At 38.8% G+C, this 24604-nt stretch overlaps 1 protein-coding gene and 1 pseudogene across 2 annotated transcripts in view; both read left to right on the top strand.

Moving 5' to 3' along the window:
- The first annotated feature begins 3250 nt into the window (after positions 1 to 3250).
- Positions 3251 to 4151, top strand: LOC308654774 (phosphatidylinositol N-acetylglucosaminyltransferase subunit C-like; annotated as a pseudogene). The gene has a single exon. The product of its transcript is annotated as a phosphatidylinositol N-acetylglucosaminyltransferase subunit C-like (transcript).
- An 11243-nt stretch (positions 4152 to 15394) lies between these two features.
- The window catches only part of ANTXR2 (ANTXR cell adhesion molecule 2), a 132266-nt gene continuing 123056 nt past the window's right edge, over positions 15395 to 24604 (top strand). The window contains exons 1-3 of the mRNA XM_081304724.1: positions 15395 to 16269; positions 16950 to 17021; positions 19089 to 19160. Coding sequence (XP_081160850.1) covers positions 16118 to 16269; positions 16950 to 17021; positions 19089 to 19160 — 296 coding nt within the window. The 5' untranslated portion in view covers positions 15395 to 16117. The remainder of the gene's footprint in view (positions 16270 to 16949; positions 17022 to 19088; positions 19161 to 24604) is intronic.

The following is a 24604-nucleotide window of genomic DNA, read 5'->3' as shown; positions in this document are numbered from 1 at the left end:
GATGATGTCAGTTCTCTGCCATGGTGGTATCTCTTGCAAATGGCGACAGTTCGTTTCCCTTTGCCGGGCGACCAATGCAACGGGTGGGTCCTTACTGTCTCTCCCAAGCCCCGTTTCAAACCTGTGGCCACTACCTACGAAGGCTCGGTAGGCATTTACCTCCGTAGGATGAGAAGGGCTGACCAGTTGTTTCAGCAGGATGGATTAGTGCTGAGTCACAGCTGTTTGTCTGTAGGAAGCAGGCGAACGGGAGCTTGAATTCAGCCGATCCGGGCTCAGTGTGTGTTCTGAGAGGCCCAGACTGTTCGCCCCAGATCCACGTCAGCTCAGCATTGCCTAGTGATCCTGAGCAAACAGATTTAGGTTGTTTACGACTCCCTATGCCTGCACAGCTGAAGAGGTCAGAGACTTGATCTCTCTGCGCCCACCGCCATGTTGCTGTTCTGATATTCTTTATCTTTTAGTCGGCTTGATCTAGTTTGTTGTTGAGACTTTCAACTGATTTTTTTCTTTTTTCTTTTAGTTTTTTGTTCCAGGGATTGAATTCAGAGGCACTCAACCACTGAGCCACCCCCTCATCCCGTTTTACATTTTATATTGAGATAGGATCTCCTTAAGTTGCTTAGTGTCTTTCTAAGTTGTTGAGTCTGACATTGAATTTGTGATCCTCTTGCCTCAGCCTGAGTGGCTGGGATTACAGGTGTGTGCCACTATGCCTGGTTTAACTAATTTTTAAAATTTGATTTATAGAACTCTTTATTTGAAAGATTTCTGATTTTTTTTCAAAGTTTCTTTCTCTGCTGAATTTTTTTTGTTCAGATTCTTCATTGTCTTTCTAATTTCATTTAACTTTATCTGTATTTTCTTGGACTTTACTGAGATTTTTTAAAATTATTCTTTTGAATTATTTATCAGGCATTTTAACCACTTTTATATCTTTGGAATCTGGTACAAGATAGTTCTGAATTTTAGGAGGTATCATATTAACTGTTCGTTTTACTTTATATTTCTTTTGTTACTATGTCAAGGTTTATGCATGTGGTGGAATGGATGTTTCTACCACTGTTATGGGATGGCATTCTTAGTGCCTTTCTCTCAAAGATGTTTCATGGGGTATTGGTTTGTTTTGCAATATTGAGTTTACTTCATATATCTTCCCTGTTCCTTGTTAGGCTGTGATTAGTGAGTTTGGGCACAATGCATCTTACCTGATAATCAGAGACCCACTGTCTATGTGGATCATGTGAGAGTGGGGCCCCTTTATCAGTTCAGGCAGGTGTGGTGTAGACAGCAGAGTGTGTGGGGTTAATCCTTCTCAGGAGATTAACTTACTGATTGGGTTAAGACTCTCACAATTCAATCACTTCTCTTCTGAACCTTCTTGCATTGTCTCATGCCACAGTCTGGCTGGGCACAATTCAGGAGCCACTTGCCAAAAGAAACGAACTTTATTTTTAGAACCACACATGCCAAACAAAACAGCTCCTCAGGAAAACCTTCAGAGCCCAACTGCCACCACCGGCTTCCCACAAGCCTCTCTCACAACCACAGGCCTCTCCACCTCCCACAATCCTCCTGCTCTTCAGGCGGATTGGCTGGGTCGCGTGGGCGGAGCCAAAAAATTCCCCCAATGAGCAGCTCCGTGGTCTGAAAGTGCAGGGAAACAGCCCAATGAGCATCACCGCAGAGGAGCCAATCAGCTAGATGTTGCTGGGGCCGCTGTGAGCCAAACATCAGCTGGCAGTCTGAAAGTTTGCTGGGGCCCCTTCGGCTGTGGCTCTCAACAGTCTCACATGTGAGATTTTGAGGGAGATCACATCTAAACCATAACAGGGCTTGAGGTACTTGTCCTCTGACTAGACACTGGTGTGGGTCTATGTGCTTCACAGGCAGAGGTGGGGTCGGGAACCATAGCATTGTGAGGCTTACACCCAATCTTGTCAGTAATGTGTGATCAAGAAAAGATGCAGGGGTGACTGACAAGACTTGCACAGGTGGGGTGGCAGCAGGTATTGTGTTTTTTCCCTCTATGTTACTGGGCGTGTACTTTCCCAGGAAATGTTGCATGGCTGCATATTGAGATAAGTGATTGTGAAAGAGCAGTAAAAAGCAATAGGAAAAAGAACCGCCCCAAAACAAAACCCCCCAGAATCCTTAAATTAAGAGATCTTGGATAGCAGCATAGCAAGAGAAACAAAATATCTCAGTCCCTGCCCCTACCCTATCCTAACACCTGGGAGAGAAGGAGTCTTCCCTCCTTGGGAGTAAAGGTAAAGAAGAATCCCATCCAGAAAACTATCATCATGGAGTCTGGTAATCCTAGTTACTGAAAAGTTTCACAATCCTTCCAGACTTTCAATCTAACTGCACAGAGGCCTGACTTTGGAAAAGGAATTTACTTTATCTCCTGGAGAACCCCCAGGGTGCTGTAGCCAGGAGCCATCTTTAGAAAGGATTTATTGTCTGAATTTGAACTGCTCCAACAGTAAGAAATCTCTTCCTTTATTATCTCTGGGACCCCAAAGACATTCCTTTGCACCAATTTAGCAAGTATCGGCCTCAGTAGAGTGATTCCAGTACAAATCCTTGGAGAGCACTGCACTTTAGGGAACAGGTGTTGTGGCACACAGAGCAACAGGGTGCAGTGTCCTGCTCTTGAGAACCGAGGGAGGCCTGTCATTCAGACATAGGATGTGGGCATGCTGTTTCACAAGACTGCCAGAACTGAAGGAAGTTACCAACCTAGTTCCTGCCACCCCTCTCCTAGCACTGCCCATGGGCACCTGTCACTACAAGGCAAAGAAAGAATTCTATGATTCTAATGTGCCCTGATCACAGAGAGGGGCTAGGAAGGTCTTCAATAATGATATGGCTCTGGTTGTCACCCTGCCTTAGGGCTCCTTCCTTGTGGAGGACCAAGTACATGTTGGATGCTTCTATCCAGTCATCTTGCCCCTTTGGAAGTACTCTAAAGCAAAAAGAACATCTTTGGGTGGGCAGCTGCCCGATCCTGCTGTGCATCCCTAGGAACTTATGGCAGGAATTTGGCTGTGTTTTCTTGCCTCAGAGAACAAACTCATCTATTATGGGCCTGGCCTAAGTTGCTGCCTTTGAAAACAAGGAAAGGTCGGTAGATAACAACATGGAATTTCCAGAGAAGTATTATTTTAAAATTTCATAAAGAATGAGTAAACCACATGGACTTCTTCAAGGGAAATTGAACTAGTCTGAGTTTAAGGGAAAGGATAAGATGATGTGTGCCTAACCTGTAATTAACACCACGGAGGCCAAGTGGCAGAAGGTCTTATATGAGCAGCAGTCCTTCCCTGATGTGGACCAGCAGTACCTGGAAGAGCTCCGGAAAAACATCTATGCCTGAAAATACCAATATTGAGCTGTGGTATTTGAGTCCAGTCTAGTGATACAACAACTATGCAGTGTCTGTGTTTTTGTGGTCATTTGGTGATATATGGATGAAGATCTATTGCTCCCCCCTGACCCCCAGCTCTTTGGAACTGGCCTGGCATATTCATTAATGGATTAAGTTTTGTTTGATCTCCCTGATGGAGGTAAAGGGCAGAAGAAGAGCAAGAAGATGCGGTGGGCTGACCTGAAGAGTGTCTTGGTCTTCAGCATTTTCACTTAACGGTGGTTTCTCACCAGTGCTGAATACTCTGACAGAGTCCGTTAGCACTGACAACATCTGTGTCATGTCAGTCTTCATGCTATTGGGCCACCTTATCTTCTTTGACTATGGGGCCAATGCTGCTATTGTATCCAGCACACTGTCCTTGAACATGGCCATCTTTGCTTCTGTCTGCCTGGCCTCACATCTTCCCCGGTTCCTGCATGCCTTCATCATGGTGACATTTGCCATCCAGGGCTTTGCACTGTGGCCCATGTTACAGAAGAAACGAAAGGCCGGTACTCCCTGCAACTAGGTGGGGGTCACATTGCTTTTTACGTTTTCAGCCTTGGGACACCTGCTGTCCGTCAGTGTGGTGGGAGTCATACTCTTTGCTCTTGTGTTGGTTTCCACCTTGTGTCTCTGCCCTTTCTAGCTCATTCACCTGCAGCTTTTTAAAGAAAGCATTCTTGGGCCTTGGGATGAAGCTGAAATCAAAGAAGACTTAAGCAGGTTCCTCAGCTAAGTTAGGGACCACCCCATTACCTTATTAACACAAACTGATAGACTAGCATCCTAACGAGCATAAAGTCAGAAGACAGAGCCCATTCTGGAAGCAGCAGGCTAATGTGGATGAGAGAACAGAGATCAGAAGAAAACAATAACAAAGACTTGGGTGGTGAAGGTGTTTACCCTTTCTGCTATTTTATGATGAAAAAGCTTTCTGGTGCCCTCATGAGTTATTGCCTCTCATCTGTTGACTGATGACTCTCATCTCTTTGACTAGGGGGCCAGTGCAGCCATTGTATCCCACACACTGTCCTTGAACATGGCCATCTTTGTCAGATAAAGTGATGTGGTCTCTATTAAAAAAGTAACAATACATCACATCTTCACATCCAAAATAAATAAATAAATAAATAAAGAAGAAGAAGAACATCTTTTTCTTGGGGGTAATAGTTCCTCAATGCATGCCACATAGTTCACATTCCAAGGAAGCATTTCCTGGCTTACAGGATGTCTGATATCCTCTCTATGGATCTCCCAGCAACTGCAGGTCAAAGGATGACAGATGCTTTAGCACAACCACGTGGACTTCCTGAGCACAGATTAAGGACCCTGAAGAAGGATCCCAAGATAGTCTGACAATACTTTTTTCCCCAAAAAAGTAATTTTGAGAACCAGATGACATAACTTACGTAAAAGCCCAAAACACAGAGCCCCAGAGAGAAGAAAGTCTGAAGAAATGTTCAATATGAAAGTGCTGCAAAAATTCAAGGCAGGTAAAGAGAAAGGAAAATCTTATTTTCTTGAGGCAAGTCATGCACAAGAGGTGATTAATTTAATAGTGCTCACAGATGTTTTAGAGACATGCATGTATACATCTGGCATCAATAAATCAGCAAGGTAAGGAAGAAAGGAGGACAGAGAAGGAAAGGACCCCCCCAAAAAAAAACAAAATACCCAAAACTTTTTCCTAAATCTTTAGGATACAGAACATTAAATGCAGACACAATCACCAAAGCCATCCACTGCATATACTGTGGACAGAGTAGCTCATAAATTTTAGCAAGGAGATGAATACAAATATTTTGTAATTTTTCTTCAGAAATTTATTTCAGACTCACACATACAGTTTTAGTTTTCCCTGTTAAATGTCTTCCTGAGCCACAACAAGAAGATTTAAAACACTATGTTTTTCTTATTTCCCTACGGAGCTAGTTTTTAGTTTAAATTTCAGCATATAGTGATATATGAAGAATGTCAATGCACTTTATCTACTACAAGATCTCTTATAAGAAAAATTACTAGTTAAAAGGAATGATACATATCTTAAGTCTGCATCAGGGAAAGAGAAATTATGTGTTTGATCTCAGGAGTTTGGTATTGTGTTGTGATACCATTTAACTCAAATGCAGTTTAAAATTCTACATGAATTTTTGATTGTTTTGACTGTCAATTGAAGGTGGAAAACCATTTTGATAGACATGTCAATGAAATGATGAATGGGGAAGATATCAACTTGGTTAGCTTTTTTGTTTTTTTGACTGCCACATGATTCTTTTTGTACTGTATCATGATTGAACAAAAAAGGCATTAATTCAAAGACCAGAAATTCAGTGAGTTTTAGACTAATCACCTCAAGGTGTACTGGATTTATCTGCAATATCCTTTACATATTGATGCTTATGCTTACTTGGCTCCCTTGGTTTGTATTCAGTATTTGTGCCACAGAAGGGAAATCATTAACGAATGACTTTAAAATGCAAATTTGTCAAGGTCAGAATTTCAAAAACAGAAGCTTGTTGATTGAACTTGCACTGCATTTTATTTCTCTTTAACAGTTTGTTAGATTATTAATCAAAATGTTGACTGTAATTTTTTATGAATTATAAAAGTCATCTTTCAGTCTTTGTCTAATTGAGCTTAATGTGAGAGAAAAAATCTTTTGGGCAGAGAGGAGATGGAAATATATCAGTAGAAACAATATAAATACATTATTCTATGGAACCAAGGTGTTCCAAAGAACTTGGTTGTAAGTAGAATGTTTATAAAATAAATTAAGCTTCCCCAATGTCTCTTTTTATGAAAAAGGGCATATACTTCTTATGGAGAACACCTTTTGAGGTCTCTTTCTAGCTCACCATGTTTAGGAAATGTCCTTTTACCTCCTTGAGCCCTGTCTGCCATATTGTGATGATATAGCATGTGGTCATGCCTCTGCTGCCTTCACTATAAAATCTTCCCTGTAATTTTTATTTGAGATATTAGCTTTAAAAATTGGAGTCTAGACCCATTTGTAAGTGCCATTGTGTTTTTGTCCTTAGTTTTCATGGGACACTTTATGGCTTACTAGTATGTTTTCTTGCACCCTTACTTTGTTCACATTGGTATCTATTACAGAAATCAAATTTATTTTTAGTTTGGGGGTGAACCTTATGAATTGAGTTGGAAAGGTTGGCTCACTATTTACTGCCAAGACCTTATGAGATACCATTCCAACAGTGAAATTTCCCATGTGCTGTTTCCTCTCAGCCTTCCCACACACAACTCACGCACAACTTCCCCATCTCTGGCTTTTTTCCAGACAGAGCTTACCCGAGACTGTACGTTTCTCTCCCAGGCATAGAAATATCCTTGCCTCACCACTCTTAAAAGTTCTTCCAATTTTACTTTGAAATTTATAGTTTTGAGACAATGTGGGCTTTCATATTTCATTGAACACAAATAAAAATAAACTACTAAATTTTATGTTTCAAATATAGTTTTAAGAATTCTCAGCTCCTTCTTGTCTTTCTTCTCTAATTTGTCTTGTGATGTCGATCTGACTATTCCTGTTTTTTTTTTTTTTAATGGCTCTGGTCTAACCTTTCTGATGTTGAAAATTTGTTATTGTCTCTATTTTGTCTACACAAAAAAAATGTTCATATAATTAAAGGTTTTTATCAAAGCAAAATTTGGTAAATTTTTTATTATTATTACAGGCCAAATAGTAAATATTTTAGGCATGTAAGCCATATGGTCTCTACCTCAACTATTCAATATTGCTAATGTAGCAAAAAAGTAGTCACAATATATAAGCAAATGGGTATGACTGGATCCAATAAAACTTTATTGACAAAAATAGGTAATATTGACTGAATGCCTCCTACAAGATCTGGATTAGACCATATTTGTAATTTTACTTTCTTTTCCATCTCTTTATATATACCCAGAGCTCCAATAAAAGTAAATGCCCACCCCACCCCTGCCCATTTCCCATAGATACTCTACATTCACATCTCTATGTTTCCACTCTTTTGAATGAGGGCTGGGGTAGGGCTTAGGGTGATTGCTGTTTTTTTTCTCAAGCAAATCCTATAAAAGCTACCTTTATATCAACTTTAATGTAATTTGTTGTCATATGGCTGGTTAAGAGAATATACTGGACACAGTATAAGATGAATGGTTGAAACAATTTTAGTTCAGAGTGGTGGTGCATGCTTAGAGTTCCAAGTACTCAGAAAGCTGAGGCAAGAGGATCACTTCGGGGCAGGACTTCAAGGTCATCCTGGGTAAGTAGTGAAGCCCTGAGCCCTTAGCTCAATAAGTAGAATATCCAACTAGGATATCAATTTTAATAGATCTTATATATTCCAAAAGGCACAGATCTCTGCTTTGCAGAGAGTAGGCGTTAAATAATTATTTGATTAATACATTTATGTACATGGATTTCTTCAAATTCTCCCTTTATTTGATGAAGAAGTGTTAACTCTGTATGAAGATCAGTGTTAAAAGCAAACTTCTGAAATACTAATCTTTAAAAAATATCATCACTTGTGGTCCAGTATTATTGAATTCACTTTGATATTTTTGCTAGCCAAGTTTGCTACATATGCAATCCATTGGCCATTTGGGGATTGACAACTTTTCTACCACTCCTTACAAAGAACTTCCCAAGAAAACTGGGATAGATAATCTATGTGCCATATGTGCTGTTAAGATAAAGTTGGATATGCACTAATCAAGTGGTTTCCATGAGAAACACAAGGCCTCCAAAATATGAAAAAAAAATCTTTTTAATTGTAGTGCTTATGGTAGTCACTCCAAAGAGCAAAATTACATTTTAATTTTTTTTATCTTAAAAAAGTAGTTAAATATCCAAAGCTGAAATATCTTGGAGCAGAAACACTGTGACTGTTAAAAATGTTATATAAACAAGTAAAATTTTTTTTCTTTCATGTTGCCTATAAAGTCTTTAAATTAGTGCTTATCCTGAAAGAGATATTTTTTTCTCTCTATGCAAATGGTGGGGACTTAGTTACAAGGTACCCCTTAATCATGGTACATTGTAGGCAAGGGAACAGGAGAGCCCAGCTTGAATTCCTTTAGCTGAGTGCATTGGTTGAACGCATCTTCTTTTAAGTTCCATCATCAGGATTATCCAGTCTTTTTTGTTCCTTTCTTTTGAGGAAGGTATTGGATAAGGAGAAATTAAGATTGATTTTTTTTTTCTTTTGGTACCAGGGACTAAACCTAGAGTGCTATCCTACTGACCTACATCCTTAGCTCCTATTTATTTATTTATTTATTTATTTATTTTGAGATAGGGCCTCACTAAATTACTGAGGCTGACCTTGAACTTGCAGTTTTTCTGCCTCAGTCTCCTGAATTGCTGGGATAACAGGTGCACACTGCTGTTCCTGGCCTAACAATGTTAATTTTTAATGTCTCAAAAGTCAGCTGGTTTGAAATTGGAAATGTGTTTCTGAAAAAGACAATGTATGTAGAAGCACCTTAAAACTGTAAATGGTTATCAAATTTGTTTCTATTATTATTTTGCAAGTACCATATCATTATCATAACATAAATAAATATTACTATTATAATTTAAATTCTTCTAAGTTATTCTATATTGTAACCTCTTAGAAGTAGAAAGAAATATGGAATTTGTTTAATCAGGGAGTAGCAGATTGAAAGATTATTTATGTCCTTGGTCATTTTAAGCATTCCTTAACTTGCTTTGTCTTCCTTGTGAGCTGCTTCTATCTATATCTATCAATCTCATTCTTTGACTTCTGTTAAGTAAAATCCCTGCTTTTGTGTTTTGTGTTTAGGTAGTTTAAGAGATTTTTACTCATGTGGTAAACTTCTCTATGCAGCATGTTGGATCACCTCCTCTACCTATTCCTCCTCCTCAAATCTAACTTTTTTTTTTCTTTTTTGACACGATATATCTTTAATGTGGTGCTGGGGATCGAACCCAGTACCTCCCACTTGCTAGGCCAGCTCAAATCTAACTTTGTTTTTTCTTCCATGGAATAGTATCAAATGAAAGCAATGGATAATTGAAAAATTCACAATTTGTTATCTTTTTATTTATCATATTTTCATCAGAATTAAAAATGACAGACCTGACTAAAGTTTTATAAGATTATGTTAATGTCTTTGAAACCAGAATCTACTGTCATTACATTCAATAAAAATAATATATTAAGAGGAATAAATAACTCACAGGCTTTTGTGCATTGCTGAAGAAAAGCTCCCCAAATTGCATTCCAACATTAGGCTGCAAGGGAGCTGCCCACTGTCCCGAGACTGCCTGTGTTATGACCTGAACCAGCAAGAACCACACCATGTCCTCCCTCTCTCCTCATGTGTTATGATTTGGGTATGTGGTGTCCCCACAAAGCTCGGTACAAAACAAAGCAATAAAATTTGGAGGTGAAACAATTAGATTATGGGTGCCTTAACCCAATTGGTGCGTTAGTCCACTTGAATGCATTGAATGAGAGATAACTGTAGGCAAGTAGGGTTATGGCTGGATGAGGTGAGGTACCGAGGGTATGCCTTTGGGGTTTATAATTTGTCCCTGGTGAGCAGAGTTTTCTCTGCTTTCTGGTGCCATATCCTGAGCTGTTTTTTTTCTTTTCCACCCTTCCACCATATTGTTCTGCCTCACCTAAGAGCCAGAGCAACAAATTCAGCCATCTGTGGACTGAGACCTCTGAAACTGTAGGCCCCAAATAAACTTTTTCTTCTCTAAAGTTGTTCTTGTCAGGTCTTTTGGTCACAATGACAAGAAAGCTAACTAAAACGTCTTTTTTTTTTTTTTTTTTTTAAGAGAGAGTGAGAGAGGAGAGAGAGAATTTTTAATATTTATTTATTTATTTATTTGTTTAGTTCTCGGCGGACACAACATCTTTGTTTGTATGTGGTGCTGAGGATCGAACCCGGGCCGCACGCATGCCAGGCGAGCGCGCTACCGCTTGAGCCACATCCCCAGCCCACTAAAACGTCTTGTGACCCAGTTCTTTTTTTTTTTTTTTTTTTTTTTTGGTAACCCAGTTCTGAGTCAAAGTCTCGCGTAAGTGTATATGGGTGGACCCTGAGCCATGAGAAAACTTGCCTGTACAGGAGTCTAGGAAATGTCTTTTTTTTTTTTTTTTTTTCAGCTTTTTCTGGTAGGTGGAGAGATGTGTTCGAATGGAAATGTGTGAGTAGTGAATGAATTCATTCTTGGTATCCACAGTTTCTGATTTCTTTTTTTTCTGGTACCCAACCTCCCTTCACTGATAAGCAATAAAATGACTAGAATTTGAAAAATGAGTTATGAGTCAAGTCATGTCAGGCTGCACTGAGGACCTATGAGAAGAATAAGATCTGTTGAGATATAAAGGAGAAACTGAAGCAGTTAGGTAAGGTTTCATAAATAATCTTGATCTCCTATGCCGGTGTCCCTCACTTTCATGACCTTGTTCTGAAGCTTTCCTGACTCTCTTCACCCCACTCTGGGCTGTGTCCCTTGTCCAGAATTCCTCTTCAAATGCCTAGGCTCTTATACACTTCATTTTGTTGCCCTCACTCTGCTTTCTTCCCTCATGCTCTGACGTTGAGGTAAGTTGCTGTCTTCAAGTTTGCATGAGTCTATGCTTGGGCTCCAAGCACTCCACAATGAGCTTTCCCCCAGGGAAGCACTCCTCATCTTGCTTAGGTTCACAAACTTCAGTGTCTCCCTATTACCCCCTTGCAAGGTAACCTTCTCAGCTGGTTTGTTTTTTGACTCTTCATTTTGGCCCACCACCTTGCCATGCGGACATCTTCCTCACCCTTCTCAGGTTCCAATATCCCATCCCAGGTTACCTCTCCCTACACCATGGGGACAGTTTCCTCACTGTGCTCATCTTCTGATACCCTGCTCTGCATAAATATAGATTCTCTCTACCCTGATAGCCATTTGGTTGGCCCTGCCTAGTGGCTTTTGACCTGAATTGTTCAGTAAGGGAATTGAAAGGAAGAAAAAGAGGAGGTAACACTTGATACCTGGAACATGGTGTTAGGGAAATTGGAATACAAAATGAGGTAAGATTCAAAGGTGTAAATTGTTCATTTGAGGGGAACAGTGATTATCATGGTTTCTGGATCATAGAGTACTTGAGAGGACTAGACTTGTTAAAGGTGAGGATATAGAGTTATGGTGCTATTGTTGAGGTCCTTAAATTGTTAGGAAATGATATTGCATTGGCAATAACTAGGTGTGTGAACATGTGATCAGTTTGCACTTCAAAAAATTCACATTGAAGTATGTAGGAGATATGGGGAGACAAAACACTATTAAACTAATTGCATTGAAAAGTACAAAATGACTTGAATCAGGGCTACAATAGAAGGCATGAGAGAAGGGATACCACTGCATAACTTTATCATTTCAGAATGCCAAGCCAAGCTTGAGCTGTCTTGTGAAGGCCTGACCTTATATGTGAGAGAGGACTTTCATCAAGCTAACTTCCAGGTACCTTGGATTTTGTGGTGCTCTGGATGTTGTAGTTTTGTAGATGCTATAGTTGTATCACTTAGATTCTTCCTTCAGGACATACTAATTTCCCCACCCCAGGATTTTCCCACTGAGAGCTCACAGCTAAGTCCCTCTTCAAAATTGCCCTTAAGTCAAAGGAAGCTGCTTATGTTCCTCATAAAGATACAGCCCACATTTAATGACTTGTCAATGAGAGGACACAAAATCCCAATCCCCTTGCCTCACTCAATTTAGGACAACTATGAGAGAACATCCTAGCTTCAGATGTCCTCACCTTGAGGTTGGCTGAAGTCTAATATGCAATTATATCATGGTTCTACTTTCCCCCTGACCATTCCTGTACCCCTCATCCTTCATAGGTTTTGCTTCTGAGGGTACGGCCCAATACACCTCTTACATGCACTCTCAGTCTCAAGTTTGGTCTGATAAACTGGATTTAAAACAAATTGAGGCATGTGTTGGTAATCATTCTCTCTGAGCTTGGTTAACATTCCTTGTTGTTATACATAGAGTTGTTAATTTAGAAGGAATTGCATTTTCCAAAGGCATTTTATTCACTCTCAGAAACTAGTTCAGACATAGGGGAAATTTAGTTCTTTAATAACTATACCTGATAAAAGTTGAAATAAGCTTTGTATCCTATAGGTAGTAAAGATTTGTTTTCTTCCTCTGAATCACTGTAGATATAATGTAATGAGTCACTTCCCATATGATGTGACTGTGAATCACTTCCAGTGTGGCTCTTGACTTCTAGAAGACTCATGTCTATCATCACGGAGGCCATACAATCATACTTGAAATGATATAGATTATCATTTTTTAAAACTCAAGGATACATTTTAAATTTCTTTATTGTTGTTGTTTATTTTCAATTTTGTTGTTTATTGGGTTGGAGACAATAGAAATAAATTAATGATAGATTGGAAATGTATACTTCTTGAGAGAGTCTAACATTTGTGCTTAGAATATTACCAGATATACAGTATGTATAAATAAACATCTGTTAAATAAAAAATCACTTAATAAATAATTATATAAAATTGAATACAAGTCCACAGGAGCTCTTCAAGTAGAAGAATTTAACAACGATAGTTTACAACTAGTAGTCATCAAGTGTCAGTTTCTTGCTATTCTAGCCGCATTCACCTGAGTTTAAAATGTCTTGGGGTTTTTAGGATTTTTTTTTTTTTTTGGTAATAAAGTGTTATACTCTAACATTGACTTAAAAATGTGATTTGATACCAAGAATAATTTTCAAAGATCGAAGGCATGAATGGATTGTGAAGCAAAATACTTTAGCAGACACCCATACAATTTGATACAAAAATATTTTTGTTTTATTTATCTAAACAATTCAGTCTAAAGTTTCATTCTCTTTCTCTCTCCCCCATCCTTAAAAATTTGTGTTTCTTTTCCCATTTTTTACTTAAAATTTAAGGTTAAACAGGGTCCCAAGATGCCTATCATGGTACAAAAGTCATTTTGAAACCTTGTTTGGCTAGTCTCTGGCTAACACAGGGCCCCATGTCCTTTCCTCTGCTCACACATGGAAGAGAAGGGGAAGTGCTGCAGCTGTCACTCCTTCAAGGCTTGGAGAAACCCCTGAGGCTGATCTGGCTTTTATCTTTACTCACTATTGCTTGCAAAAAGCCTGAACAGCAGTCTTATTTGCCAGGGACTATCCCGGAAATTGTCCCAGTTTTAGTACTAAAAGTCCCCTGTCCTTAGACACCCCACAGCCTGCAACAAATCTGGACATCTAGTTGCCCTAGTAAATAAGGGCCTTCCCACAAACATTTATTAGATGGAAGTAATTTGGTTAATCCTTTGTCTGTGCTAGGTGAGGACATGTCCTCCTTTGCTACAGATCTTACATGAACAAGTGAGTGAAATGCAAAAAGCTCTAGAACTGGGCTGAATTCATTACTCAGGCCAAAAATAAAAATAAAAAAAGGTAATATACTTTATATGTCAGCCACCACCTCAGCTGGATGTGTCATCAGGAAAGAACTTGGTGGACCAAGAACAGAAAATTCTAAGAAACTCTGAGAGTTTGAAGAAAAAAAGGTATTTTGCTTTAGTTTAGGCCTAGAAGATAGATTCTTAGACCAATTTGTGGAGTCCAGAAGACAAGGTGTCAATGAATCAAGGAAAAAGGAAGCCAATAAATATGTGTTTAAAATACTTCATCATGAGGATAGAGTACATGGTTAGTCTCACATCTTGTATTTCTTCACTGTTTTACTTGAAACCTGCTGTCACAATTTTTGGCAGACATCTTTTTCACAGATTTTATTCAGTCATATATTGATATGGCATTACTTGCTAAAGGTATATAATATCTTGGATTCTGTTTAGATTACTACTGCAATTGAAAATGGAGACCACGCTGTCGCTTCATGAATGAGTGATCTTGTCCTCTTGCCCTGTGCACTGTCACTTCTAGAACAGCGTCCGGCACATAGCAGGTACTAAAATATATTTGTTAAATGACTGGTTTCTATCCTCACAGAGATGAAAGACCTGATTGCATATCAAGATAATGTAAAGTTAAAAACACATAGCAACAAACAGAAGAATTACTAAAAGGCAGTGTGTAAGTAGGATGTGAACTTTTTATCATAAAGCATTGACTTTTAAAATAAAAACTATGAGGTAGCACCTCATATTACTGTCAATCATGCCTATGGAGCTGCAAGTTCTGAAATTAGTCTTAACCAAGGGAGGTGCAGAATGAATAAAAAGAGAAATTGCACACAGACTTCAAATTTCTGCAGGAGTTTGTGTAGGGTAAACTAGCTTGCACTAAGATCAAATTAATTTATAATTAGTTAAATTTATTTTTAAGTGATCTATAAAACATAAAAATGGTTCATAATAATGTCGTTGTTTCCATATACGTATGCATTGTGTAATGCTTAAAATCAGGTTACACATGTCCATCTCCTTAATCAATTATCATTTCCAAGATGAAATTCTCAAATCTGGAGCTTGGGGTGAATGACAGGTCAAAGTATTTTGAGGTATAACTTTTTATTCCTAAAGAAGTCGCTCCCTCCTTCTCCTCTCCCCTTCCCACCCTTTCTTGGCTAGGTGAGATGCTGCTATAAAATTGAAAAAAAAAAAAAAAAAAAAAAAAAAAGGAAGAGGAAGTTTGCTTTCTCAAACACAGGCATGGAAGGTAGAAGTGCGTGTGTGGGGGTGGGGAGGGGCTGAGTGTGGTCTGAGCAGGTTACCACCTCCCAGGGAATTGCTGGCCTTAGGTCTTCCGACCTCTCAGAGGGCTGTTCCAGCACAGCTGGGGGAAATAGGCCAGGCCTGCAGGATCTGTGGGCATGTTTAATTTCTAGAGGACATTTGTTTTTCTCAACTCCTCTCCCCCTTTCAAAATCTGGCAAGCGTTAGTCATCTCCAGCTCGGCACGAACCCACAAGTGTGAGCGCGTAGCTCTGCGGGCTTCAGACCCGGCCCCGCCCGCCTCCGGCGCACACTGACACATTAGCCCGGAGCTGGCCCCAGCGGGCTCTGGGTCTTGGCGGGGCTTCTGTCAAGCCGCTGGCCCCAGGGCACGCTCCGCCTCCTCAGCTTAAGGGGACGGCCTGGCCCAGCTGTGAGGGATCCGAGCCGAGCACAGGGAAGAAAGTTTTGCAGCGCGGAGGGGAGTTGGGCCGCGGGAGGAAGGAAACCCAAAGAGGAGGGTCTCCACTCCAAGTTTGTTTGGCGGTCGCTGCGATCGTGGGGCGCCTGTCCCGCAGCTCACTGTAGCGGCCAGACTTCAGCCTTCCGGGCGGATGGGACTCTCTGTTCGGGTCCGAGACCGGCGCTAGAGGCTGTCAGGGGCCCGGGAGGAACTTGTCTTGCGAGCTGTCGCTGTGGGCCTTTATTGTCTGCAGGAACTCTCCGGAATCGAGAGGGGGAGGACTGGATCGCGCTTCCACTGGGATTCGTCCAGAGTTCCGGCGGCAGCTGTGGTTGCAGCGGAGACTCCCTTTGTCCTCTCAGGACCTCCCTCTCTCCCTCTCTCCCTCCCTCTATCAGTTGGTGGGTCCAGCTGACCCGGGCGCCGGCGCCCCAGCTGCTCGCAGCGCTCCCATCCCAGAGCCAGTCCTTGGTGACTCCAGCCTCCGTTGCTTATCTACCCTGCCGAGCAAAGGGGGCTAAGGGAAGGAGGGAGTCTAAGGCCCCCCGGCCACAGGATGGTGACCCGACGGTCTGCGGCCCGCAGCTCCGGGAGCTGGCTGTTCCCAGGGCTGTGGATTGTGGTGCTCAGCGGTCCTGGGGGGCTGCTGCACGCGCAGGAGCAGCCGTCTTGCAGAAGAGCCTTTGATCTCTACTTCGTCTTGGACAAGTGAGTGCGGAGGGAGGCCAGGGTCTCCTGGTGAGGGCGGCACTGGATCAGAGGCAGCTAGGGAGGTGGAGATGAGCATGTGCGCCCTGGGGAGGGGTGTTGGAAACCCGCGGATGGGTGCCCTGTTGCTATCTCCTTTCCACTGCAAGCGCTTTTGGATCTATGTAGGCTGGAGAGGGATGGAGTGGTGGTGATGGGAACCCAAGGCTACTGGGCCCTCTGGGAAGGTGGAGTATATTCACTGCTTGCTAGTTTGGGGGCCTCTTGGGAAATGTGAGTGCGACCACCTGGGGTGGCATTCTTGTCCCAGGGACTCTCTGTCCCTTGATCCTAACCCACCCGGCACACACAAGCTGTCTGAAGTTTCCTTAGTTTTATCCTGATCACATTGCTTTCATTGGAGCAAGGAAAAGCCTTAACATGCCCAATATGGTTTGCATTTTGTGCGAAAAAGCCTTTTGTGTTTATTGTGAAAAGCTGAGTCCTGCTCCAAACAATTAGCAGGGGGAGAGTCCCCCAGATTGGCTGATGTCCTTGGCTCTGGTAGCACCAAAGTTACTGGGGGAGGGTATCCTCACTTTGCTTGAAAAGGAGGGCAGCCAGGATTGGTCTTGGTAGTACTAAATAAATGTTTGTATTTTAGTTTTGTTTTTCTGATCAGTTTAATTTCTTTTTTTCAGGTCTGGGAGTGTGGCAAATAACTGGATTGAAATTTATAATTTTGTCCAGCAACTTACTGAGAGATTTGTGAGGTATTTTTCCCACTTTACTTTTCTTGGAAATGGAGAGGAAGTAGATCAAAATGTAGAATTTCTCCTTTACAAAACCTTTTGCAGGAAAAAACCTTTTTCTGAAATGTTGATTTTTTAAGTGCCTCAAGGAGGTTATTGCACACATGTTATTAGGACAGCTGTTCAGTCCTTGAGGGCTTATTTTATCTGGATCCCCAAAACTTGGCTCAGACTCTGGGGAAGCATCTTCAAATACTATTCCAAATGTCTTTTCCTTTTTGAATTTTCATCTGTTTTGAATTTCAGTTATGCTTTCTCATAATTTATCACATTAAAAAATTAATTTTATGCTAATAGTATCCATAATATATTTTCCATTTCACACAATTCTTACTATTGTAGAGGTCCTCATTTAAGAGGAAAAAAAAAGTGTTGGAAAACTTCAAGTGAACATGTGTTAATAACCCACTACCAGAAAAAGCACTTGTGTGTGTGTTTAAAGAAATGACTTGTGTTTACACAATGTGTGGGTGTGTGGCTGGTTTAAAATTTAACTGTTCTATATATGCAATGAGCTTCACTAGGAAAGACTGGTTTCTTTTCCTATAAAAAGCATTACTGCTATGAAATCCAGCTTACTCTCTTATTTAGAGGTAACCAGGAATTAGTGGCATCTCTTATTTAAAAATAACCCTGAAATAGTAGGCTTTTTTCCCCCCTCTCTCTCTCTCTCTTTTTTTTTTTAGGAAAAGAAATGCAATGAGCAAATGCAAGTTTATCAAGATAATGGAAAGGACATGAATAGGAACTGTATCATTAAATATTGCTTCTTTCAGTCTTGTTAGCCCAAATGTTTTCTGTAAAACAGGCTTGGATGATCAAAACATTTTGAAAGTCATGTTGCAAGTAACTTCAAACAATCTGTAGAGGCCTAGGCAATCCTTGCTTTCAGTTATTGGCAGCAGTAAAGTTATCCCTATAAAAATGTATGCCTGTCCATGTTCAATCATCAGTCCCCTGCTTAAGAAGCCAAGTATAGCACTCTCATTTCTGGACAAGGTCTGAGGTAAAATTGCCTAGGGAAGAAAAAGAAATAAGACCCTCTTATGTCCTTACATGTCAAAACAAAACAGACAGTTGTTTATAAATTTTCTGATTTAATCCTATGGTGTGCAGAGAGCGTCACATAGTTTTGATCAAAAGCAATGAATTATTTCAGTGCAACAGTTGAAGAAAGTGAGGCTCATATTCATTTAGTCTGGTTTGCAAACTGGAATTCTATAACATACAGTTCTCTGGTGGAAGCTTATTTGCTTATTGTAGGAAGTGAATACCAGATGACTACTGAAGAGAGTGATGTTTAAAGTATGTATGAGCCTTTGAGACAATTCTGATCTTCAGTTTGTAGACCTTAGTTTCATATCTTCAGTTTCAGATCTTAATAATAGTTTCGGATCTTATTAACAGTTTCTAATACACTGAATACTAGAAACAAGAACCATTCTTTAAGATAGCTGCCTATGACCTGAAAGATGTAGCTGATTGGAACAATTACTGCTGATTGGAAATATAATATTTGAGATGTCAAAATACTTCATGAAAAAGTGATGTGTTAGTTTTTCGTTTTATTACAATTTCCAAGACACTCTTTAAATATTCTCACTTTGGGATGAATTGTATGTGGACCCTTATCATAATTGTGGTCATTAGATCAAACTGGCTGCTTTCTAGCCCTACTTATGTTAAGGATAATCACTCTGAAGGGTCTGGTCTCCTTCAAGGAGATGAAGTCTAACACTAAGGAAATATTTTACATCAGCCCCAAATTTATCTTTCCAGTTAATCTCTTTCTAAATGCAAACCCCTATGAGCCCTGGAGGGGCATTGGGGCATCAATAAGCATTGACTAAATACAAAATGACTTATGCAATAATGTTAAGCAAACTCACTGTAGCTACTTAGGAAGTTCCATTTAAAAGAAGTCTGGACCATCAGTGAGACCAATTTTAAATGGGACTTAGCTATACATCTGTATTATATCAATATTTCTTTTAAAATGTTTTAAATGCCTCTTTTCTTATTTTGCAGCCCTGAAATGAGATTATCTTTCATTGTGTTTTCTTCTCAAGCAACCATCATTTTGCCATTAACTGGAGACAGGTTAGTGCATTATCATTTCACAGCAGGCTTTTTAGTAGAGATGAATCTTAAAGGCATGATTGATATTTCCAAGTAGTAATTCAGGCCTCTCAGTGGAATCAAGCAAATGTGCAGACAATTCAGTTCTCTATGCTAATAGAAGGGAAAGGAGGTATGAGCAATGGAAAAGAGCAGATAATCTGAAAATCTATATCTTTTATGTTGGCTGTGGAATGTACAAGGAAGCCCAGAACCTTGCCTTAGTTGTAGATTCATAATTTTCTACCTTTCCCCCTCTCTATTACTGTGAGTAGCTCTACATTTTTTTTTTGTTTGGATGTAATGTATTAATCAACAAGGATTTGAAAGATGATTGGAAAGGAGAAAGATATGGAATCTATTTGGATAATTTAGTAGATTCAGTAGAAATCCCAGATTTTCTCTCCTTTGAGGTCCACTGATACTGAATATATTCAAGTTTATGAAGGAACACATATCACACACACAAAATCTCCTTAGTGCTTTTAAGAGATGTGGCTTTTCTCAGGCTAATGTCATGCATTTCTGTCACTTGATCTTATCATGGCAGGCTGGAAGAAGTCATTGACATATTTAAAGAAAGGCTGCTTTCAAGGAGATCAGTTTTGCTTAGTAGACTGTAAGCACCATAGCTAGAAGGAGGTTTTATTCATTTTTATTTTTACTTTGTCTAACTCAAAGTATATAAGATTTTGCCCAATGAATTCTTATTTAATGAACAAATGAATCAGCATTATTTTGAGATCAGATTTCTCCAATCTGGTAGTTTTAACAATGGAAACTAATACACTTTCTTTTGCATGATATATGGATTTCTGAAATGGTATATGTGAACAGTTTTTTTTTTACCTTGTAAAATTTAATGTAAACAATTGATTGTCATTTGCTTCTTGACCATCTATTTCTATGAAAAGGTCAAGAAAGTATAACATTTGAAAGGGCTCAAGGAGAGAATTTCTTTATAATTCACTGAATTGATTTGGAAACATTTATATATAAGCTTCTAACTTTGTTCATTAACTTTCCTTTTTCTTGAGAGGAAATCTAGGTGGTGAGACCACTTCAGTCTTCCAATCAATATTTTGCTTTCTTACTTTCTTGTGTGTATGTGGTTCTCATCAGGAATTAGGGTAATAGTCATTCCTTACAACCTCTGTACAGCAGTTTTCTATGCCCAGTGATATAACAGTTCTTGACTTTGTAAAAAGAAATTTTCTCCATTGCCCAACTTAATTTCCAAAGAAACAGGTTTGGGTCTAGCATATCAAGGGAAAAAAAGAACAGTTTTAACATTTATGTCATGCATATATATAGAAAAGCACTTAGCATAATGCCAGACACATAGAAGACTCAGTAATTGACAGCTACATACATTGTGCCAGCTTCTCTAGGCACTTTGCATAAGGGTCCTCCAGCACTTTGGAGATGAAGTGTAGTCACTGGTTGCCCAGATTGGTATTCCTTAGACAAGCATGGAAGGGGTTGAAATCTTTTAGTTGGAGATTCTTTCTTTATGGGTGGTTGAATCCAGTAGAGGAAAGGTTGAAATGGGTGCGAGAAGAGGTTTCTCTTTCAAGAGGCTATGTTATTGTTGTACTTTAATGTTGCAGTTTAAATTTGTTCTCCAGTTTTCTAGTCAAAGTCAAGAATAAGTTGCTTAACCTCTTTCTGCTTCCATTTTTCCGCCTATATAATGATAATGACAATGATGATGATGATAATGCCTACTTCATAAAGTTTTTTGCAAGAATTGAATTGATAGTGTGGAGAATGTAGGACAGAGTCTAGAACACAAGTATTCAAGAGATAAAAAATTTATTATTATTATCTAGAGCTAGGGAGTATGCAGTGTTTTAATGATCACAGAAGAATTATGCTTATATAAAGGAAATATTGTTATATGTTTCATTTCAGCTATATGTATATTTTTGATGAGTAGAAATTTGAGTGTGTAGGGATAAGGAAATGAGGAATAAGAAAGAGTATAACCATCATATATCACTTCTCTCTTGAGAGAGAGACAAGACAAACTGTAAGAGGGTAAATATTGAATAATATTTTGAAATCATCTGTAATGTTGCAGAATAACCAGAAATTCCTCTCCTGATTTTTAAATAAATTATACTATTCATGAAAAAAGGGAATATTGTCCTACTTAAAGAGATTGATACTATTCCATGAGTAATTCTAATATTATGACTTGCAATTTATTTTATACATAGCTGACTCTTTTTTTTCCAAGTAAAAATGCTTTTTGTTTTCATGAATTTCACTATTTGTGGTGTATTGAAATAGTTTGGGATGACAGAAGATATACTGAGAAACCTGGGTAATCACTCTAGCTTTGCCTCTTAATGATTTGGAGACTTGAGACAAATCATCTACTTAGTGTGTCTGTTTTTCTGTCTATAAAATAGAGACATAAAATCTGTCATATTTTCTTAGAGCGTTGTTGTGAAGATCAAAATAAGGTGATGCATATTGTATATCATAGAACAATTTCCAATAAAGGATTTTGTTTTTGTATAAATTGTTCTTTTACTAATTTTATCAGTTGAATCAGCAATTTTTCAAATTTCTATGGTCCTCTATATTTGGGAATGGGGTCACTTTTCTTCCATTGAACAATTTTAAGTATGAAGAAACAATTTACATATTTTATGGTTGAGGAAATGTTTCCACAACTCTTGGGGACCTTTGTTTGTAAACCTAGAAATCGGAATCCTACATGCAAACTTTTCTGCTGTCTTGAAGCATGCTCACAAATAGGTCTAAGTACATAATTCAGAAAGCAAAGATTAAGAAAAGTATAGTGGTTTCATAATTTTGGTTCAGTTACCCATAATTCTTAAGTACCTCAGTAAATATGAGAAGTACCTCTTTCATGTTTCTCAGAATGTTGCTAAAGGTTTTCAGGAGAGGTGAGGCAAGTTTGGAGGACAGTAAGTGCTTATGTAGGGCCATGTCTTCTGTTATGGCTTCAGGATGGTGTTCAATAAATAAGTGTACAAATAAATAATAAACATGGCAAGATATTTCATTACATATTTATATGATCATTATTTTAAAAAATTCTTTTAAATATTTCAATTTGAATTAGTCCCACCTTTTCTCTTACCCCCTGGTTTTTATCTTCCATGTGTTTGTTAGTTCAACCTTCCACCTACCTACCTATTTGCCTACCTACCTTATATACAGGATCTGGGGATAACATAAAGATGAATGATCTAGTGTGGTGAGTAGGGACATGACCATATACATAAATAGTCTGGGGTTGCATTATAGGCTCATGTAAGAGAAAAGTGCCAAGTCTTGATTAAATATGGAGATATCCAGCTTTTCGATATTAGAGAATATGGAATCAGGATGGATTTTTAAAGAATTCGTCATTATGTGGCATAAATACAGACAGTGAATTATGCTTAGTTCTGTTCAGTATTATCTTAATGTGGTAATAGTGATTTAGGTTAAAACATTTGTTAGACAATTTTTGTGTGCCAGGCAGTGTGTAAAGTGCTTTGTATGCATAGCCTCAGTTAATCCTGTCAATTCCATGTAATAGATAATGTTATTGTCTCCATTTTATAAATGAGAAAACTGAAGCCAAGAAAAATAATGTAGCTTTTCTAAGGACACACAGTTAAAAAACAGTATGTTAGCTAGAAGATCTTTTAAAATTTGAAACAGATCATGCTACTCTTATGCTTAAATTGGTCTAATGGCTTAGAATAGAAAATAAGTGCCTTCTGATGGCCTCAGAGCTCTACCTGACTGCCCCACCTCATCTCTGCTACAACACTCCATCCTGCAGTCTAGCCCAGCCATCCTTTTTTTCCAGTGCCTGCATGAGCCAAGCTTGTTTGTGCATTAGGCTCTTCACTCTTTCTCTGCCCCAGATCTTCTCCTGGGTAGCTCGTTCTTGTCATATCTCACCTCCCATGTCGCCTCTTCTAAGAAGCCTTTCCCGGTCACCACGTCTAAAGGAACCCCACTACTCTTGCATATTATCTCTTATAACACTCTATTTGATTGTTACTTTTTGAAATTTTTCTCTTAATCATTTTATTTGTATCTCTAAGACCATATTATTAATTATGAAAGTAGGGAACCTTAATTTTTTTTTTTTGTTCATTCATATTGCCCAACACCTAGAACAGGTCCTGAGACATAGTGGGAGCTCAATAATTATTCGTTGAATGAATGATTAAGTTCTTCTGACTCTAGAACCTGAATTATTAATTGCTGTCTATAAAGATTTTCTCTTTATAGTTGTACTGTTTAATTAATGGTGACTTAGATTTCCTACTTTCCTTAATCCTACTTACATATTTCAGTGATAAACATCTCAAACTTCCTTTTCTATATATGTACTTGCATTTTAATTGAGTCATAATTGTTTGACTTGAGCACAATAGTCAATTACTTAGGGAAAAAAATAGTCCTTAGGCAAACTTGTAGAAAATCATTAAAAAGTCAATTAAGTTCAGACAAGATACACATTTCTATTATTTGCATGAAGTTTTGGCTACTCATTCCTACTTCCCAGTGGGCAGCATGTGAAGCATCAGGACTACCAATTCTATGTATGGTATCCTGAGAAACAGTCAATTGTCTTTACAGCTATTTACACTATTGTTTTTGGTAATTTATTATGTAGCATTATGAAACCAACATAGAAATTGTGACTTCATCAGTAGCTGAAGAATCTTGAAGAAATTGATGGGAACACTGGAAGAACAGTGCATAAATTGTTACTGGAGGCATAAGCAGAGATAGCCTTTGTGTGTAGTGGTAGAAAGTCTGCTGAGAACGTGGAAAGTTAAAAATGTGTACAATCAACTAGTGGATGTGGCTCAGGAGCCCCCCAGGAGGACTTTCAAGGTGTCAGGTAGCTTCTTTCAGCTACCTGTGATGACATGAGAGGAGCAAAATGGGTGGAAGAAGGAACTCCTGTTTTCAAGCAGGATTTAGAGAAAGTATAAAAAGCCCAAACTTCATGCATTTAAGAATAAAGCTCTTTTGCATTCTGTCTCTCTTATCAAAATGTTCCCTAAATCTAGGAAATGGCCTTACTGAGGTCAATAATCAGAACCAGATTTCGGTTTGTAAAATGTGGAATCAGAAAAATCAGGTTGATGGTACAGCTGAAAGATACTCTGTTAAGATTTCAGGAAGATCAAAGATGAGGCCTTATAGATCCTCTCATCTACACAAGAGGGCTTATAAGAATCTGACAAGTATACTTTATAGATTTTTCAGGCAAACAATAAGGTTTCTAAGAGTCTTTTGGTTATGTTGCTCACCTGATTGAAAATCTAAAGTAAAAAGGAGCCTCTTTTGAAGAATTTTGTGCTTGTAGGTTTTGTCTAATAGAATGGATCATAATCCCATACATAAGTATCATAAAATTTCTAAAGGAATTATGT

The sequence above is a fragment of the Spermophilus citellus genome (genome assembly GCF_964194105.1).
Source record: "Spermophilus citellus genome assembly, chromosome: 8".
NCBI classification, from domain to species: Eukaryota; Metazoa; Chordata; class Mammalia; order Rodentia; family Sciuridae; genus Spermophilus; species Spermophilus citellus.
Note: the sequence above shows the minus strand (reverse complement) of the source record. Positions and strands in the feature narration are given on the sequence as shown.